Genomic DNA, 21,487 nt, shown 5'->3' with positions numbered 1-21,487 from the left:
TTCTTCGAGAAACACACGTTGCACTTGATTTTTTTCATCCTCTCTCTTTCCTTTCCTTTTTTCTTCTCCAGTGTTTTTCTTCTTTTTTAAGTCCATAAACTTACAGAGTGGAGACATAAAGCTCTCCTGGCTTGTTGGTAATGTAACTTTATCTCTCTCTCTCTCTCTCTCTCGCTCTCTCACTCACACAGGGAGAGAGAGAGAGATACAGGGAGATTTACATTAGCTGCACATACGCTCAGAAGCAGTCAAACAGAAGTAGTAGCTTTCATTATTTATTTATTTTTTTTAAAGAAGTAGTAGTAGTAGAAGGAGGGCCAGGGTTTGGAGGTCACAGCAGGAAACCTGAATATGGAGACCAGAGAGGGTCTGGGTTAGGGGGTATGGAGGAAGTTTTGGAGAGATCTGGAGACGGGAGGAGGTCCGGGTTTCACAGAGGAGGCAGGACTTTCTGGCTCCGTGGTGCGCTCCGACACCAGAGGTCCGCTTTAATACCGGGGGTGGAGGAGGAGAAGCAGGTCGACTATTTACACCGCTCAGCCAGAGAGAAGCTGCAGTCCGCTTCTCCGCCCTGATAGAGTCGGCATCGAGCATCCATGTGACAAGCGGACTTTGGGATTGGGAGCGCAGATTAAGACAAGTCTACTGCTGGAAAAAAAAATTGACTCGCTGGCTGGAAGACGTTTGAGTTTTAAACTCTCCTGTAGAGATACAAATGTGCACGTGTGCATCAGAGCTGCATTTACCTCGGACACTTTGGTCTGGACTCTTCTGACAGTCGGAGTGGAGCAAAAGTCATTTTAACTACTCACAGCTTGCCGTTCCTCTCAGGATATTCACGTCTGCAAAATCTGAGACTGCTTCTCTATGTAAATATTTTCAATTCATTCGCAGACTGTGTTTTTTTCCGCAGGGCGTGCGCGGCACAGCTGTCTCCTGCTTGCCGGCGCGTCTTTGTCATTTTAATATCACTGTAATCACCGCGCGTCTGGCTGATTGCCACTCCGCATTTCAGCTCAAACTGACAAACTGAGGAGGCTTTCTCTCCTGGTTGACATGCAGACCAGAAGTTTTCGAGATTAGCGTTGATTGTGGAACTTTTATCGTCATTGTTTTCCTTTGGATTGATTTTATTTATCCCTTAATTTCCCCCCCCCAAGCTCTTTGATACTTCTTCCTGGAGCAAACCTGAGGATGTTGTTCCGCTGGTTGAACCCTCCCTCCTGGTCCACCTGTAGGTTTTTCTTTTGCTTTTTGCTGCTGCTCCAAACGCCCCAGTCTTCCTCTCCGCTAATTACAGGTAAGATTAAAGGGATCATAAGGCTTCATAATAACACATCACAACTCCCTCCGTGCGTAAAAATCTACCCAAACCCCTGGTTATTTAGTCTGCTGCCGCGTCTCCGTGCTCCTTCGGTCTTTTTTTACTCTTCCAAGAGTAGCGCACCAAACCAAAGTCACTCCAGCTTCTATATATCTGATGACCAGTAATGTGGCAGCGCAGGGAAGGGTTCAGGAAGCGTTGATGATAACCTTCAGTTTGTTTCACGATCACAAGGAAGCAGAAAAGGATGAAAAGCGGTTTTATTTTACCCGTTTTATTACCCGTTTTCCTAACCCTTCCTTAGCATCACCGTAAATTATTTTGTTTTTAAGCTCACCAAAATGTGTATATTTTACAGTTTTTTTTTTAAATAAAATAGTATTTCAGATGTTGTTTTTATTTATTTTTTCTCTCGAACAAGCAACGTTTATCTTGGCGTTTTACGGGAAAGTCTATCACGCGATTATAAACTTCACCCGGGATTATCCTCTCTGTGCCACCCTGCGGGGAATACGCTTGTGCTTCTATTTGAAGCCGTAGAGATAATATCAAACAGCAAGTCCAGCCTGGCACGCTTGTAGTTTGCAGCAGACCTTGTTATTTGCAGGAAGACGTTTTCTGTCATAGCTATAACGATGAGCCAATATCAAAGTGATTTACATCAAACTTACAAAAATTACACGATGATTCGGATCATTATGATACAAGGTCTGCGTAGAATTATAAGTGACTTTAACTCAAATTGATATTTGTGTCACTTTGGGTTGTAATTAACCCAGTTTTTAGTTACAAGCAGGCTGTAAAGTGAAAACCACTTTCCTTAACCAGCTCTAATTTAACAGCACTCTGTCCTCCCTCCTGATCGGCCTCCCTGTTTGGGGCTAAACGCGCGCGCCCTCCTCGGCTTGCTCACCCTCTTTTGACAGCCAGATTGCATCATAGGATATCGGTTGTTTGCCCTACAGCGCCGTTGAAGTGTGAGAAAAATAGAAGTGGAGTGAATGAAAGGTGGATGTGGTGGTGCGCGCTGGCCCGGGCTCCTCAGCCAGTCAGCCCGGCGTGTATGCGTCTTATCGCTGGGTAAACAGCTTTGTGAAGCACGAGACTTCTGCTGCTGACCTGCTTTTACTGACCTAACCTATTTGATAATGATCATTTATTTTTCTTCTGTGTCCTCCAGGTCATTGGTAGTGTTGCCATGGCCACAGTGGATTAATGCCATCATAAATTGATTAATTAAAGGAGAAAATGTGATTTAGAGCAGACGTTTTACTTCAGCTTTAAACACTAATACAGACCTCAGCATGACAAGGAGCGCCATAAATTACTTTATGCACATCCGCTGCGGTCCTGATAAGAACGAGTTCTGGTTTTAGGGGTCCCCCTCTATTAGCAGTTATCTGAAGCAAACCCGGATAGATGAGAACCAGATCAGGGACAAAACGTGTACCAGATGGGTATCCCTAGTGTATCTGTTTGACATAAAACAGCGTGAGAAACCCCTGAGAACCAACAGCCTCTTTATCATCTGCACCATTACATCCCAGCAGATCAGATTCCCCCACCTGGCATCCCAAACATGCGCGGTATCATCTGCCTATTGTCTGCTGAACCACAGACCAGGAGTTTCTGAGCTGTTTGAGGTCTTGCAGTCAGATGGTTGAACGTGTCAGTGCAGCAGGTGGAGCAGCCGCTTCAGAGGTCATCCTGACCACTAGAGTGTCCACAGCCGCACTAGAAGGTGTTTAAATCCACTTCGCAGCACTTGTTACATTTTTTTTTGCAAACATCAGAACTGTTAATGATACTTATATGAGTCCTGCATTGCTATGCATTGACATGTAAGTGAGGCTAGTGACTTAATTGTCTATAGAAGACCTTTGAGTCAAATATAATTATAATTATTATTTATTAGAACGATATTTCGCTGATTAGTCTGAGAACTGTTTGTCTAAAATTGCATGAATGTGTTTTTGCTGGCAATTTTTTTCAAGGTTAACAAAACTCAGTTATAAATTTTTATTACGTTTCATAAGTCTGAAAATCACACCAAAAGCCTGCATTATAAAAAGGCCCAGCTCTTCAGAAACATGATGGAATAAGGTTGATTAATTTAATATATTTTGGTGTTTTCATTTTTTATTTCAAGTGAAAAACTGCCACATTTATTTGACGGGATTTATTTTAACATACAAAACAGACAGAAAACATGATGCTTGTAAGATTTATTAGATGAAACCACCTGACAGTATATAAAGCAGTTAACATTTGCTCCACCTGCTGTGCCTGAAATTACTTCAATGCATTAGATTTATTTTTTGTTTGTATGACAACGTGCAGTACATTCACAGTTAAAGCTAATTAGAGAGATTTTACAGATCTAGTAACAACAGAGTGTGAAATTGTTTGTCAAGGAGCTGAAAGGGTTAATATAGATACATTTGACATTTAGCAAAGTCTCTCTGTCAATTCAAACAAAAGATTTATTAGGTTTTTGCTGATTTGCCTATCAGAGTCAGATAGTGATCTCTGAGGGAAGACAGGTCACAGATCTGAGTCAGCTTGAGCTCCGGCACTATTAATGGCTTTCTGAACGACTTCATCTGCCTTTTACTTGCAGCACTTGGCAGAGGGTTGAAATAGAGAGGAACTATATAAATGCATCAGTTATAATGTCTATATTGACAGTGCTGGGAAGATGGATATGAGGCAAATCTAGCAGCTGGAAAATGAGAGTTTTTTTTTTTTTTTTGGCATTGTAAAAAAAAGGCTTGGGACCCCCACCCACCTACCTACACCCCTTTTCCCTTCCATCCCTCACCCCCCGACACTTATAGCTCCACCAGTTTAATTACACTCGAAAGGTTGTAAATTTTACAGTGGCGGAGTCGGTAGGGTTTGTCTGCTCTGCCCGAATCCACAGGCTCAGGCTGGTTTACTGCTGAACTCAGAGGGACAAAAACAGACGGCATGACTCGCTGCTATAAGGAACTATTGTTGCAGCGTGGAATCTAAGTTTACTGCATTACAAGCCTGATATAAACATTGCTAAGATCTTTATGACTTCAGACATGAGCTGATGTTACCGTTGCTACAGCCTTCACCCTTTTTATTCAATCACGCTTCATATTTAATTTACAGTGATAGTGGGGTTAAAATCCAGTGTCATTTTGGTCTCATTGGGTGCTTGATTTCAGCCAGGGGAACACATAAGTTCTTTTTCTTTACCAGCAACCATGAAAATCTTCTTTTTTCCAAAGTGAAATGACACCTGTTGCCAGCAGAGTTTATTGGATATATCTAGTCAGCTTATTTTGGGGACAAAAATCTTGCAAAAATTCTTTATATTTGGTTATGATGGCCGGACCTCATGGTAAAAAAAACATTAAATGACTGTCACCAAATTCAGTGTATTTAGGGAGAAAACTCGAGCTGCTTAGTCCCAGTATCATAGTGTGCAAGAATTCATGTCTAATTTTTAACATAACCTGTTTTGTGTTTTTATAACTTAGATAAATGCTCGTAACCGATGTGTTTGGCAAGCGTAACACTATCTCAGGTAATGTAAACATTCCCAAATCCAATAAAGAGCAGCACAGAGCTGCTGCAGTGATTTAACTGCAATAGCATCCAGGTGAGGCTTTCACACAGCGGGGAAATGCTCCACAGGAAACTGGGATTTATAACATAATCTTTAATCACAAAAACTAGGTACTGATGGGGGATTTTTTGCATTTGGAAATAGGTTGGCAGGTAGTAAATTCAATGGGGTGATGAGCAGATAAAATCCCTAAAGTATCTGTTTCTGTAGATCAGATTTGTGGCTTGTGCACATTGCTTTGTTTCATGGAAGATGTTTAGGGGATGGTAGATTCCTGAACTGTCAACACTGCAACAAACCAAACAGTCAGGAGTCAGAGGTCACACTGATAGGAGATCAACCAAAAATATCAAAGTGTCCTGAGTCTTTACCTACAACAGCTTGCCTGGTTTTCATTCAGTCCGTCTACGTGTGCGATCTCATGGAAAGATGTTGTCAAGGTGATAGTATCGCAAATGTCATGAAAGTTCACACGTGCGTACTTGAGGTCCAAAAGAAGATAGAGTTTGAGGATAGTTTTAGCCGAATACTTGACCACTAATTACTGTAAGTACAGGGACAATGGCCTCATTTAATGCCTTTACATTCTCTGAGATTTGTAATTGCCCATGAGATTTCTGTATTTAGTGCATGAACTGCTGCAGCTGGTGTGAAACCACTGAAATACAGTCTCTAGTTAAAGCATTCAAACTCTTGGGTTTTGAATGCTTTTCATCATCGTGCAATTTAGAAAACAGTTTTTTGGATGAACTGTAAGTGATGCTGAAACTGTGTTCATTCAGCCATGGAGGAGATACTGCAGACGCACGACAAATTACTGGAAGCAGGAAGTAGTTTCACACTCAGGCTTTAAATTCACCTCAATGACACCCATTCAGCTCTAAAGTAATTAAGAAGGAAGGTTTTAGTTCAGAGGGTCAAAACAAATATAGTGCATGAACAAACGGCCAAGTATCAGTCTGGAGGCTTTTTGTTTTTTGCTGCTACAGCTCTCTAAGCAGCAGAAACTGGTGCCTCCGAGATGTTGACATCTGTGTTCTTCTACCCATAAACCCATGGATTTAGGGTCGTTTCCTGTCGTTGGTTCAGATTACATTTGGACTCGTAACAAACCGACTGACTCATGTTTACCAGTCTCTTTAGCATGGCTGACATCGTTTTCATTGTTTTCTTATGAGTCTGTCTGTCATCACAACATCATTGTGGTCCTGGAGACATCTACTGTAGCAGAAACCCAACAAAGACAGTTTTGAATACTGTGGCAGGTGTTTTTATGTCTGTCTGTGAACAAATTTAGTCAACACGATACCACCAGAGTTGGGCAAGATACAGTTACAAAACTTTTAGTGTGTAACTGAGATTGAAACAAGAAAAAAAAAGATGAAGGTGAAGATGGACATGCTCCATCCCACGAGTGCTAAGTAACAGGCACTGGAAACAGTTGGGTCATCTAGCATAATTTTTTAATGACTGGAATGTTGGCAGCGGGGTCTCTACTTTTAATAATCTGAGATATCATGTCACTGCTCTTAACCGGACAGACAAATTAGACTTAAAGTGACCAGTTCAGTATGCTTGTGTAGTTAAAGTCACAATATGTATATTTATGTATTTTAGGCTGCTTCTTTATGTACATGTTAAATATTTATTATATGTTGATTGTTGAATGTTTAAAAATTGTTAGTTTAGGACGTATCAAATATCTCCACACTGATGTAGAAGAAATCCAAGCTTCTTTCTGCTTTGCATTGCTCGTTGTGTTGTGCAAAAGTATTTAATACAAGCCTGTGTGACATCATCATCATCGTTTTTCACTCTCCTACATCTCACCTTCCTCCTGTCCTCTATAGGTACTGAGGCCAGCTGTGACAATGAAGGAGAGGTTCTCCACATCCCCAACATCACCGACAACCCCTGCATTACATGCGTCTGTCTGGTAAGACTAATTCCTGCTCGTCCCTGTCAAATATGTTGCAGAGGTTGCAGTGTGTCTAATGATAGAGAGGTACTGGCTGCCATGGCGCCCTGCCCTCGCTGTTTTTTCTCGCCTCCTTGACATGTAATCCTTGACAGGATTTCCACTCAGAGTGAATGGATAAAATGACCTCTCTGAGCACTGATAGGAGTATTTGTAAAGCTGATTATTGAGCTTTGAGAGGTGTTTCTTATCAGAAGGTTGTGAAAGATTTGTAACAGACTGACAGGACTTTGTAACACAAGTTTCTGGCAAAGTTTCAGGTCAGATTTGATGGATATGTTCTTTGATTTGATTGATGATTGATTTGACTTAAACATTTGAAGCGTCAACCTTTTTATCACAGTGTGTAATGTTTTGTTCACATGAACTGAGGATTGCAAGCAGTTGCATTTGCAAGTACAGGAAACCACTTCCTAATGCGATTTTTAGTATTTTCTTCAAATTTACGACAAAATATCAGTGAAACATGAAGTGGGGATTGTTTATTTTAACATTTGTGCTTGTCGTCATGCTGTCTTGGCTCAGCCTGGCTGTTAAAATCAGCCAACAAAACGTTAGGGGGCAACTCTTTCCTGGAACATGTGCTCTTTGACCCCTGCCCTGCTCCCTCTCCAAACCTTTACTGCTGTAGAGCCTTTTGTTTTAGAGAATGAGAATGGACCAACAAATCCTTTCTGTGTCACTGCTTTGACACTGGCAGAAAGATTCATTCACATTTCTTTAAAAGCCACCAGAACACAGTTTACCATGCAGGCGTGAGCTCAAGGGCGTGTTGTGTGCGTCTGTGCCGATTTGTTAGTTTACATAAGCTTCACAAAAATGCAAGTTTATGATTGGTTAGAAGTTAAAGGTCCAAATCAGGACCATGCCTCTTGCAGACGGGCAATATGTTACAGTTTAGATTTTGCAATAGACATGTTACAAAAAGGAATAATTTAATTTCATTATTTAGGAATTGATGGGAAAATTGGTTCTGCTTTTGTATTGTTATATATAAAGCCACAGCAGCAGCCATTGATCTTGGCTTAATATAAGAACAGCCTGGCAGTGTCCAGCAGTAACAAAATCTACCAGTATGAATCATGGATCGTCATGCCACGCTTTGTTTTTTTCTAGTCTGTTCAAAAACTCACAAACGTTTTTTGGTGAAGTGTAGTTACCTCATGATGTCATCTCACCATGAAGCTGGCAAGCAGTCTGCATTATTGCAGACTGATGGTAGGCCATGTCCATTAGTGGCTTACTGATGTGTCTCAATGCATTTAATTAAGTAGGAAAATTTATAAAAAAGCAAATGTGAAAGCAACCATGCTGGTCACAGAGGCAGGGCAGTAGAGTAGTAGACCAGGTCTACATTCTTACCTGTACATATCAAGCTAACGTCTACGTTAAGCCAAATCGTCATGTACAAATTAATAAATTGGGTTTTAAATGCATGATTCCCAGGAATTAAAACAATATTAAGCCCCAGCTAATGTTTGATTGTTCACTGGCTCCTGATTGGCTGCTCTAAGGCTGCCCTCTGCCTAAAGACTGACTGAGCCGTCCTCTGTGTTATCAGGCAGACATCAGCCAAAGCCCTGCTGAATGCTATCAGTCATCAGGAGGCAATGGCCGCCCTTTCATCTCTACTTTAAGCCACCCTGCATATGCGCGCACACACACACACACACACGCACACACACACACACGCACACACACTTCCATACACTTAGGGCTCGGTCTTTATTGAATTTGGAGGTATGCGGCTTTTCTTCCCTCCTAATATAAATCTGTATTTACAAGTATCATCTCTTTAGAGTAGTTAAATTTAAGGTTCTGCCAAAATGTATATGTAACAAACAATTAATGGCTTCTCTTCCTTCAGGAGATGATCACTCTCACTGACATAAATGCAGTTATGAATGGTTGCTCTCTGCCCTGCCTACTCCATGCATTGCAATGACTCAGACATAGAGACTGTTTGGCGGCCCTGCTGGCAACCTCTGGCTGCTAAGGAAAAAATGTGCAAGGTTGGAGAGAGGTTGCTTGAGGCTGATGGCTTTCGCCAGGTCAAATCAGTTGCAAACCTTCTTGTGGTTGTTGTGGTTGCTAGCGGATCGCTGTGGTTTCCTATAGTTTGCATGAAAGATGTATGTGCTTCCTAAGTTTCAGTACTGCCTAAGCTGTAACGAAACTTGAGAAAGTGTGATACAAAATAAAAGTTGCGCCTTTTGAAGTACGTTGGTTGCAGTAGAAAGGCACAACTTTTGCTTTTGTGGCAAACATTTTCCATTTCTGTGTGCCCCATGTGATAAAAGAGCAACATTATTAATCAATATACTGACCTGGTTTTCATAAAACTTAATGTTCTGTCATTTGACACTATTATTATGAATATTAAAAATTATTTTACCTCTCTGTTTGATTTGTAGCATTAAAGGAAGAATTTCTTTCTGTTCCTTGTTCTGGACTTTTGCCGTTTCCAAAGTTGGCTCCAAACTCTGATGATCAATTTCCTCCAGAAAGAGTCCTGTGTGGCAGTGCTGTGTCGGGGGGGGGGGGGACATCCGGGCTCCAGTGTCACTCATATATGGAAACATAGCGGGGGGGGGTTGGCTCCTTAGTTGGTCCAGAGTACCTGCTAATTGCCCTGTGGGTATCGGACACACACATATGCACACACAGAAGATCTATTGTGTGTGTCCGGGTGAGGCAGAGAGCTATAATGCGGCCAGGAGTGGATGTGGCTGACAGACTGACTGACAGGCAGGTCGCCATGACGATCCTTTATCGTGAAAGAAGTCAGTTCATCGCCGTCATTCTCTTCATCGTCCTTGTCTATCTGTCTGTCCATCTCTATGTCTTTTTCCACTCTCTCATCAGCTCTTCCTCCCCTCCCTCACCCTCTGGTTGGCTCCCTCATTTTTTTTGTAACAGCAGTCACATTTTGCTGTTACAAAATTTTGTCTAATGCAACCTATGAGTATCTGATGTTTTATTTCATCTCAGCATTGCATGGAAAGGAAACTGAGCTCAGTTTTGCCTTAGGCAATAATGGAAAAATAGTTGTCTGAAGATATTCAAGACTGGCCTTGTGCTTAAACATAAAGACAACTGATAAAAACTGATTGACGCACGGCGACCCACGAGCCACATTTTGTCATAAAACTCAAAAATAACTCAATAATTAAAAGAAATTGTGGCATATTTTTCCAAAATCTTCCTCGGCAGAACCACAGACCCAAATTCCAACATTCAGCAGGCATTAGTGTCTTTTTGCTGTGTTGTATGGGTAGAGGGTTTCACGCATGTTTTATTTTAACATTTTATTTTTATCAACCATGATTTTGCTGTCTTACCTTCACAAAGGTTTTTAATTGTCCACCGTCTGTCATTTATGTCACAGTTGCATGTGCAGGTATTGTTGTCTTGCATTTTTTTAAAAATGTTATTCAGGATTTTGCAGAATTTCCCAGACTTTATCTTTTTGGCTTTTTCTATATCCATATGATCCGAATTAGAACAGGAAACCGAGACTGTGTATTTCTGCTGATTAGAAACAGTTATGTGAGAAAGTAAATAAATCTCACTTGAGACCTCAGTGGAAACACTATTAAAAAGACAAATGTTCATGCAAAATGATTACGGTGATTATTTCCCTAAAAAGCTGTAGAGAAGTGGGCAGCTTTGAAGAGCTGGAACAAAGTAGTTCCTTGTTTTTCAGTGAACTCAGATCAGACTAAATACATCGGCCGTTTTTACACATGAACTCGGTACAATTTCTGCAGATTCAAGTCAGCACGTGTAGCAGACAGCAGGAGATTTACCCGCGTCAGATGTGCTCTCACTTCTGGAAACGCTCTGGCAGGCTAAAGTCTGATTGGTGTCCGGTTCTCACATGCAGCTGCTCCAGGTAGTGTTTAAAAACATTCAGAGCTGTAGTGCCCGTGTGAAACAGCTTTTGTTTTTCTCATGCTGTTGGAATGTAATGTGAGTATCACAGCAAACATGCCTCCATTCCTTCACCAAATCAAACATCATCATTCAGAAGGTCAAACATCAGAGATACGTGCACTGCATTCATTGATCAAACAAACATTTCGCTTGAGCTGCGTGTAAAAGTTGAGGGTGTGGACTTTTATACCCAGTAGCTGTGATCGATCTGAGAGAAAGGTCAGGGGTCATTTCCTGTCAGTGTCTCCTCTCAAACAGTAGCTGATCGATACAGGAGGGGTGATGTTTACCTGATAAGTCAGATCCTTGCTGATAACACTAAAACAAAACCAGTATCTGTTACTTTTCAATCTATAAATAAATATAAAACTAAATAGCTAAAATCCCCAAAGCTGTTAAAGGGAAATGAATGTGTTAAACTCAGTGGTTATAAAGGTGAAATGTGCTGTACATTTTACATTGGACAAATCTATAAAAATAATACCTCACTTAAAGACATGCCAGTACACTCAGCCTGCCACTCCATCCTCTATTACAACCAGCCGGGCCACAGAAGCAAGACTGTCATGCTGAGCTCTTTCCTGTCAGAAAGATCAACCCGTGGAAACAGTTTTGGAAACATCAGCGTCTTTCCACGGCTGTCTCGTCCCTAAAAGTACCGTGTCTCCTTGTGTCTGTGGGAGGTTGCGACTGGTCTGTTTTGTAGGAAAGGTGAAAGGTCACAGTGGCAAAGGCTGTTAAGTTTTGTGAGGTCGGAAGGGTGTAGAGTCCAAGGGCTTAAGTGGGCCATTAATTCGAGAGCTTCTTTTCCTGTGCTGTAGCACCTGACAAAACCTGATCTCTTCCTCCGCAGTGGTGTCTGAGGAAAAGCACAAAAAGAAAGGTGAGGAATGTCAGAAAGAGGCTTTGACTTTTGATGAATTCAACACGTTAGTGGAAGTTATTACAACACAAAACAAGACATGAAAGAAATATTTAGGCCAGAGTGGCTTGTTAAATTAAAATAAAAGCATTTCAAATACTGAGGGAAAGTGATGGAGGTAGGTAGAAAGGCAGGATTTGATTGATGAGGAAATAGAAGAAGAAAAAGACTAATGAGGAGAAGCTGAACACAAACATTGTCGCCTCCTAGTGGAACGGCAACCCTGTTGGCACAGCTCAGGACTGTTTGTCCATTCAAGAAATCTTTAATGCTAATAAAAAAAGTGAAGAACTGAGAAGTATTTACATTTTGTTCACTTTTAATAACTTAAGTCTCAAAAGGGATCATCAAAACTATTTTCCAAGTCAAAAAAATTAATGATAAAAAACAGCTTCCAATGGAGCACATGACCCGTAGTCACATTATATTTTAAACTGTACTAATAAAACATTCTTGGCCTTCGTGGAAAAAAATAAGGAAAATATTCTAGAAGAACCTATAAAGTTTTCACTGGATTTTTAAACTGACAGTAATGCTGATGGTGCACACCTTACTGGATCTGATATTTCTAACACCTTTTTATGTCATGACTCATGATCAGCATGTTTTTGATCAGCAGTGTTCATTTACCACAATTTAAAGATCTGCACACAAATGCGTTCACTGTAAATTAGTTAAAGTGGAAGCCCTTGTAGTAGCATGTGTACAGAGAGAAACACAAACACAAAGCCATTATCACGCTCACTTTCTCTTTGTCTGACACACACACTTATGAGCATACCAGAGCTTTATCCCCCTCCACATGGCGAGGGGGTCGTCACTCTCCAACAGACGGTCGTCCAGTTGGCCAGCATTGGTGCCGTGGTGGTATGTCGAGTGTTTATAAGGTGTGGTGACCTGTTGTGACCTTTGACCTCATGACAAGAAGGGTAGTGGTGGAGGAGGTCTACTAACACCACTTTGTGCTAATGAATGACTAAAGAGAGAGAGAGAGAGAGAAGGACATGACCTTGGAAGCTTTTGACCAAACTGTGAGATTTTAAGGAAATCTTTCTATGTTTCTTTATTTGTTCCGGTTTATTCTTGATTGCTTTTTGGTAAATATTGTGTGTACTTTACACAGTTTTACGCAGTTTTTTGTTTTTTGCTGCTGTTGTTTGCCATAATCAAAGTCTGAAGTATCTCTTCATATATTTTTATTTCCTTCCATGCTGCCTGTGCTGAGATCATTCTGTACCATAGAAAGCAAACGTCATCCAAGATTTTTCAGGGATGTATTATGCACTTAAAAAAGTGCACTGTGCACTTTTCTGTTTTGTGCGGCTGCATGATTAGTGATTCCCCAGGTTTCCTAGTCTGTGATGAAAATGTGCTCTTCTGGTTCCTTGCAGTACTTAAATACTAGGAAAACAGCAGCAAGCTGAGTGGAAATACCATTTCCATTTATCTTAATGCATTCATGACTTTACTTCAGGTTATGAACTTCTTTGTTTTTGTTGGAAAACCTGCACACAAGTCCAAACCTTGAAATGAACATGTAACAAATTGCTTCCCTTGCTTTTGTTTGCTGCTTTTATTTTCAAGTGGTAAGGCCCAGCAGAAGCTTTGTCTTCTGGATTAAGACCTGATGTATATGAAGGCTTTAACATACGGCTATTTTCATTCTCCCCTCATGACATATGGGTGTGGGTGTTCTAGTCGCTGCAGATCAGTACAGAAATCAAGGTGATCACTCAGAACAACTTTGTGCTATTTTGCAGTGACCAACCCTCTAAGGGAGGGGTGTCAAATATAATGGCTGGGGACAGAATTGGAAAATGTGAAGATGGACATAAATTTTGGACTTTTAATTGTATTTTAATCCGTTGTATATTTCAAATCCCAAATCACGCATTGGTTGTTTTTTTAGTTTCATGCTGCCTGACATTTGTTTCAGTGTTTAAAGCTGAAACTCTTTGACTGACTGACTGATTTGGTAACGCCTGTTGCTCAGAGGTAAAATGCACATGGTTTTGTTCATTCACCATTGTGAATGACTGTTTTCTGTGATGTTCATCTGGGAAATCTCTCACCTCTGGTTTAAAATCAGGGTTGGGTTTATGGGTAAATGATGTTTTGACTGCTACGAGCCTACAAGTGTAGAAGAAATCCCACATCTAATCTGGGTGGATAAAACACACTGATTTGCCAGGGACACGGAGCAAAGTAATTAAGCCTAATCCACCGTCATTTAACTGTTGTATTCTCAAATCAACTTTTCCAGAATAAAGACGTGACGTTTGTCTTTCTTCCGCCCCTCTTTGTCTCTTTTCTTTCATGTGTTTCTCCTTGTCCTTCTAGCCTATTTTACATCCTCTGTCCCTCTTTTCCATCTCCATTTCTCTCCTCCCTGCTCTTATGTCATGACATCATCTGTCCTCAGTGTGGTTGGGGTTTAGTTGGAGCACTGCAGCTATATTAAACCACACTGATATATTTTCGCCCTCCTTTGATCCGTTCTCGTTAGAGCCGCCCGCCACAGTGCTTGCAGAGCCACGGGACCTGCCAGCCTCCACTTTATGAACCCTCACAGTGTGTAAAATAAAACACACGCAGCATGTGGATAAAATCTGCAATAAAAGCTGGGTGTGAAAGTAGAGTGAATTTTTTAAAAAGCGCTGATTCTGTCCAGTCCTGCGGTGCAGTTATTGGTGATGACGGATACAGTGTGCAGTGTTTCTGAAGGTGACAGGAGGATTGTTGAACTGGTGTGAAAATTCACAGCTAAACTGTGAAGACTGAGTCACTTTGTTATGTAGAAACTTTACCTGCAGCCTTTTCACATTAGATGAAGTTGACAGCAGAGAACGGAGATGGTATATTAGGTAAAGAGTGGTCCTAAACCACATACACACAAAAAATATTTATATTACAATTATCCTGAGTTTTAGCTTTACTCACTCCATGAGCATGGCTAGATGGATGAAAGTGTTGACCTTTAAAGACTGAAATATTAAAGCAATGTTAGATGGATGTCAGTGAAAAATCAGAAGTGTTAACAGAATAAATAATTCCTGGTTTTGGTCTCTTTAGGGGCTGTTGATTTAAAAAGGATAAAATAATTCAAGACACATGTTGAGGTCACAAATTTAGACACTTTCACTTTATGATTTCAGAGTTGGTCAACTGAGCATAACAGACACACTGATCACTCTTTATTAATTCAATTTTGATACCTTAAACCAGAGGTTCCCAAAGTGTGGGGCCCGCCCCCTAGGGGGGGCGCAGAGCTATTGCAGGGGGGGCGCGGTATGAAAAGAAAAAAAAAAAGAGCGCTTGGACACTGTGGACAGGTTTTTGACGGGGCTCCCACATAAACGCAAAGCAGGAGATGAAGCATCGCCAAATATGTTTCCAAACTAACTTCCTTCCAAGCCAAAGACAGGAAAATATGGTGAAGCATATCCCTTTGGCTTCACCTGCACAAGTGCCAAGGTAGGTCTCCCCTGCAAAATTAGTTTCCCTGAGTCGGGAGCAGCGCTGGGCTCTCCAAATCACGGACAAACAGGATCCCACATTCTTGATTTTTAGTTCACAAACACTTCTTGTAATGACTAACTACTCCTGACATTTTTGGACATGTTAGCTCTTTATGCAGTAAAGTTACAGCGGGATACAAATAATATCAGGCTGATACTTCCGTAATTTGTTCCCCGGTTCAAATCACGGACAAACAGTATCCCACAGCTGTTTATGTGTTTAAACCCATTTTGCACAGAGAGACATTTTTTTGAAAAATGTATTGACAGCAATGTTGAATATTATTACACAGGAAAAAAAACAACTACACGTAAAATAATCACACCGTGACGCCTCTGCCTTTCTAAATGGAGGGACAGTAACTGCGTGTGTGTATGTAAGCGTGGAAAAACTGCAGATAGATTAACAGTATTTTGTCTCTATCTGCCATTCTGCAATTCATCTCATGTAAACAATAACGTGGCGCACAGCGTGACGTGAAAAAAGGCACATACCTTTGTCGTTGCGTGACGAACTCTGTAATCCTCGTCCACACATAAACGCAAAAAAGGAGTTTTAAATAATCTCCGTTTTCGGTGAGTCGCAACGCCGTTTACGTGTTGACGAAAGGCCCAAACGCATAGAAACAGCTGAGTTTTCAAAAATACCCGTGTAGGTGTGGACGTAGCGTAAAAGAGGTAGTAGTGTATTTTATTACCACCTGTAATTTATTGCCGTTTACTTGTATTTGTTTAATTGTTTACTAAATGTTTGAGGTGTGAAATAAACCGCAATGGAGTTTGTAAACAAAATGTGGGTGTGTGTGTTTTGAGGATGTGTTTGGGGGGGGGGGCGCGAACATTTTTCTTGTAAAAAAGGGGGGCCTGGCAAAAAAAGTTTGGGAACCACTGCCTTAAACAATCCACGTGTTTGCCATCAGGCTTCCTGGAATTTTAAAGCCCAGATATTTTGGTGCTTTTGGGGAAAAAAAATCCCAGTTTGCCAGTAATAATCACACCTTGGATTTTGGGAAGTACGTTATTTATATTTCTTCTTAATCTTCTTCAGCAAATTTAACATTTGCTCTCCTCTCCTGTACCTGACAGATCCTTGAATCCTTGACTTTATGACTGTATTATATCCCATTTTAATTTCCACAGAGAGAAAAAATGGCCAGAGAAAATTGTGAGAAAGTAAAAATTGGGATAGAAGTGAAGGGGAAAAAATGTTGGAAAAATATAACCTTGAGTGTTGTTTTCCTCTCTCTGTCTCTTTTGCAGGACGGTAAAGCAGACTGTAAACAGGAGAAATGTCCAGTTGTCTCAGAGGACTGTGCTCTGGTGGTGAAACAGACTGGAGCTTGCTGTGAAAGGTGTAAAGGTAAGACACGCAGGTGGACAGAGGACAGGCGAGAATAAGAGAAAACCTGTGCGCCTTTGCTTTTTTATATTTATTGTAAAGCTATGTATGCCTGCAGGTTCTCTTTACTAATGGGAGACACTGGAAATATAGAGATGCTAATCTCACGCACACACAGACCCTTCAGGAACTACTTTATCGCACTGTATCCTACCAGCGAGGCCTATATTAGGAGAGCATGTGAGAGTAAAGCTTCATTATTTACCTCACATGTAAGCCACATATACACAGTTGCACTATGTGGAGACTGCGCAGCTGCTGAAGGGGTTCACTGCTGGGTTTACAGCCCACAAAAATACAGTTGTTTTTATGAGGCAGGAACTCCTCTATATACCTTCCTTCTTCATCCTCTGTGTAAGGTTTTAGTCACTTTACATCAGCTTAATTAAACTGGACACTCTGAAACTCAACAGGGGCATTTTAACAAAAACCCTTTCCGTGCATTATTTGTTTATTACATGAAAGACAAACAGATACATGCATTCAGGCTAAAACAGAGACATAATGCTGAAGCAATCATCAAACCTAAATTCAAACTGCAGACTGTAGCTGCATAAATATATCATTTACAATTGTGAGCCCTGACTTGTTGTATTTTTTGCTCTCTTTAGAATTAAAAGATCTGTATTGGACAAAGTAAGCCACTGTAGCTGATTTTTGCATAGCTGTAGAGCTTCAATATCCAGCAAGTATAAAAGGAACTGAATCTTTAGTTCCCACTGTACTGGCTTAGACACTTAACCTCTATAAAACCCCAAAAGAGGACCCTTAAACAAAGTCTGCACTATGATGGCTTTCCGTACTTTTTCTGTGCTTATGAAGCTCATGTGGCTCTGCGAAAATACATAAACTGTCACACCTACCTCCCAGCTCTCGGCAGGGAGGGGGCCCTTTTGTTTGCGGTTCGCCATTTTACGACACGGCACTTCGTTAAGAGAGACGGAACATGCTCGACTCGGACATGGAAAGCCCCACGTCACCACAGCAGTCAGTGTTAGTTTTAGTTGTGTGGTTAAGTTGTAGCCACTGTGACCAAATTTAGGACTGCTTTGTGTCTTTGCTTTTTAAAACACACTAATTCCTAGATGTCATATCACCATTTTCTCACTTTTATGAAATCATGCCGACAGTTAAAGAGACTCACAGCTTGACTGCATCAGTTTATTGGGAACAGCTTTATAAAGCGGCTTTAATTAAGGCGTTTATATATGCAGCAGTGTAATAGCAAGTGCACTTGAGATTGAAAAATACGTATTTTTAGGAGTACAGCTGTCAGAACTTCCTCAGCAGCCTGAGCAAACAACCACACAACTGTCATCAGGTTTTGATTAAAACACAGTCATGTAAAATAGAAAGTTTCCACAGGACTTTAAGCATCGTCTTCGGCGGGGATACCCTTACTGCTAGCAGCCAGTCAATGATAATCAAATGCAGTTGATCAACTGATCATCATCACTTTACTGGTTCGGAGCATTCAGCTGTGTGTTAACACAATGCCACAGCCTTCCCAGGACTGGATGGTTCAGGAAATCCTCCCCACCGTCTTATCGTACAATTCAAGACTTCTGCAACACTGTTCTTTGGACAGATGAGACCAAAGTGGAGAGCCATAATCCACAGGGCAACAGTTGGTTAACACCAGAAAAGAGAATATCAGCACAAAAACCTCATACCAACTGTCAAGCACAGTGGTCAAGGGGCAATGTTTTGGGGTTTTTTCAGCCACAGGGACCAAAGCTTCTGAGTCACAACATGTACTTTGTTTTCTACATGAGTGTTCTTCTACATCTTGGTATACAAATGCAAAAGTGCTTCTTTCTGACAGCAGTCATACTCATGCAGTATATTTACAGTTTGAGTGTATTGCCAGGGTATTGGTCTCTGTGGGATCTTGTACTCGTACTAATAAACTGTATACTGTACATCTTCCTGCTGCAGTATTACAGTATCACAGGGTTTAGTTTACACTGAGGAAAGTAGATCAATGGCTGTGATCAGGTTTCATTGTATGGAAAGTTCTATATTGATCTGAGCCCACTTTCTGCAAATGGGATGAAATGAATAGGCTATTCATTTAGAGTTGAATAGACAGCTGCTGACAGCTCAGATGGCGACTCATCCAAGTATATGAGGTAGAGATCAGTGTGCACATTGAATTTAACATTAAACTGAAAGAGAGTTTAAATATTCACATCATAAAATCAAATTTGGTTATTTGTAGACTTGAGACTTTAAATTAGATATACGTCACAAAAATGAAGACTTGACGTCGACCTCACTGCTGTAATATTTGACCTCCTTGATATTTTAATGCATCTTAAAACGAAAACTTAGATGAAACTTTGGCTACCAACAACAAAGAGAGGGAAAAGAAACAATATATAAAGCTAATTAAAACATGTCTACCAGATGTTTTTAGTCACTTCCGTGAGCTTTGGCCAAGATTAGATCACAATTTATTTTTCTACATCAGAAATGACACCGCTATAAACATATGAACAGACATATTTATAGTCACTGCTTTCTCATTTTCCACACTAAAATCTAAGTTTTAAGATTAAGAAAGTTTTCTTCGCATGGCAGAAAAATTAAAGCATTTGCAGAAATTGAAAATGTATGCTTTCTGTTTCCCTAAAAATGAATTCACAGAAACATTGCCAGGAAAGTGAATGTTCCTCCAGTAGATCATCTGAATGGATAGTTTGCATTTCTTCACCGGGACCAAACTTCTGGGAGATTAAAAAAGTTATTTTTACTATCAGAAGGATGGCAGTCTTAAATTCCCTTTGTAAAAATAACAAATTGGAAAAAAGTTTGGTCATTGGCAATAAAATGACTTTGGCTTCTCCATGCCATCTTCTCGGCCACAAGCTACAAGTGAAATGTGTCTGAGTTGTAGGTATTTTAGAAATGACACATCCTTGAAATTTAGAAACTACTTGAAACATGATTAGAGGAACTGAGCTCTTGACATTGTTCCTGTTCCCCAGCTTCTTGCTTGTCTTGCAAGTTAAGGTTGTATTTTTCTCTCCCAGGTTGTATGTTAGATGGATGCTCCTATAACAGTTCAGTATCCTGGACCACCTCCACGAAACCCTGCATAACAAGACGTTGTCAGGTGTGTATATGCGCTGACTGACCAAGCTGCACTGTTAGCTGATGAGAAGTAATGGAAGCAAAGCTGGGGCATCGAGTTGAAAGCACTGATCCCAGATCAGATGTGAAAAACACACAGACACGTTGTTAGCAAGAAGGCATGATGCTGGAAGAGTGAAGGATGGAAAAAATTAAAAGAAAAAGGAAAAAGAAAAAAGGAAAAGGGTTTGGAAAAGAAAAAAGCAGGGAAGTAAACAAAGACACTGAAGGAAAGGAAGTGAGTAGCCATGGAAGAAAACAAAACAAGTACGAGAACTGAGGGATGGAAGAAAGAAAATAAGCCAGAAAGATTAAGAAGAAATGTGGAGTAAGCACGGACGGGTCTGGAAAACTGCTCAAAAGAGGTATGGATAAAGAAAAAAGGAACAGCGCAGCAGACAGAAGGAATTCAGGTAAGTAGGAAAAACATAGTGAGGAGGAACAGAATCAAATAGAGGAAGCAGAAGTAGAGGAAAGATATATGCATAGCAAGAAAAGGAAGGCAATATGGTGGAACAATAAGCTTTAAAGTAGCAGCATTAAAGGCACATTAACATGTTACTTATAAAGATGCACAAAATGAAGGAAATATTTTCCTCTTGGTTGTGACAGGAAGGTGTCATCACTGAAGCAGAAGTTCAGTGTGTCATCCACTGCAAAAATCCCAAAAACCACCCAAAGAAGTGCTGCCCCACCTGCCCCGGTGAGTATGAATTTTAACATAAGTGTAGCCCGGAAACATTTGGGGGCTCAGTTTCATTTCTACTGTACATGCATAGATTAATAGTTCTGCTTATTTGTTTTCTTTATATCCATATTAGTGGAGATAAGGTTTATTTTTATTCTATTCAATTCAGTTCAGTTCAATTCAATTTAATTTATACAGCACCAAATCAAAACAACAGTCACCTCAAAGCGCTTTATATTGTAAGGTAGACCCTACAATAATACATACAGAGAAAAACCCAACAATCACATGACCCCCTATGAACAAGCACTTTGGCGACAGTGGGAAGGAAAAACTCCCGTTTAACAGGAAGAAACCTCCGGCAGAACCAGGCTCAGGGAGGGGCGACCATTTGGCTGAAAGGGAACCCAGAAATTAAATATTTATAGATATTAAAACTGATTAAACTGATAACAAGCTTAATAGTTAAGATAAAGTAAAACGAATTCAGCATGTGCCTGGCAATTTCAGAAGGTCGAAGCCAGGGGCGATACATTTATGTCATCTCTTAACTAGCATTAAGCCCAAGGCTTGATGAGGAATATTTAAACAATAGTTCTGAATTTCTCTTAGCTCTCTGGTCAAAAAAGAAGAGGAACATCATGCAGTTTGTTGTGATTTTGAACTACATTTTATTTGACCTGAAGAATGTGAAAGAAAAAGATTAGAGTTGATGAAACAGGATCTTTTATCTTATTTCATAATAGAGTTTTTATTTATTTATGAGTTATGACAAATTCCACTTATGTTGAAATTGGGAGTAAGATTTCTGGACTTGCCGATGTGCGCAAACAGTCAACATACCAGCACTGCAGTTTCTTGAATTCTGACTTATGTGTATTTCTTCTGCTGGTAGAAGGATCTGTGTCTGCTGTCTATTTTTAAATCACTTTAAAAGTACAGTAATAAAAGCTTCAGGTGAAGAGGCAAAAGATTTGTGTGAACAT

General features: G+C 40.5%; 1 protein-coding gene across 1 annotated transcript in view; it reads left to right on the top strand.

The window, feature by feature from the left end:
• Window positions 1-269: 269 nt before the first annotated feature.
• Window positions 270-21,487, top strand: part of bmper (BMP binding endothelial regulator) — a 32,954-nt gene continuing 11,736 nt past the window's right edge. The window contains exons 1-6 of the mRNA XM_005455178.4: window positions 270-869; window positions 1,161-1,300; window positions 6,776-6,861; window positions 16,540-16,639; window positions 19,714-19,796; window positions 20,426-20,516. Coding sequence (XP_005455235.1) covers window positions 1,195-1,300; window positions 6,776-6,861; window positions 16,540-16,639; window positions 19,714-19,796; window positions 20,426-20,516 — 466 coding nt within the window. The 5' untranslated portion in view covers window positions 270-869; window positions 1,161-1,194. The remainder of the gene's footprint in view (window positions 870-1,160; window positions 1,301-6,775; window positions 6,862-16,539; window positions 16,640-19,713; window positions 19,797-20,425; window positions 20,517-21,487) is intronic.

The sequence above is a fragment of the Oreochromis niloticus genome, linkage group LG11 (genome assembly GCF_001858045.2).
Source record: "Oreochromis niloticus isolate F11D_XX linkage group LG11, O_niloticus_UMD_NMBU, whole genome shotgun sequence".
NCBI lineage: Eukaryota > Metazoa > Chordata > Actinopteri > Cichliformes > Cichlidae > Oreochromis > Oreochromis niloticus.
Note: the sequence above shows the minus strand (reverse complement) of the source record. Positions and strands in the feature narration are given on the sequence as shown.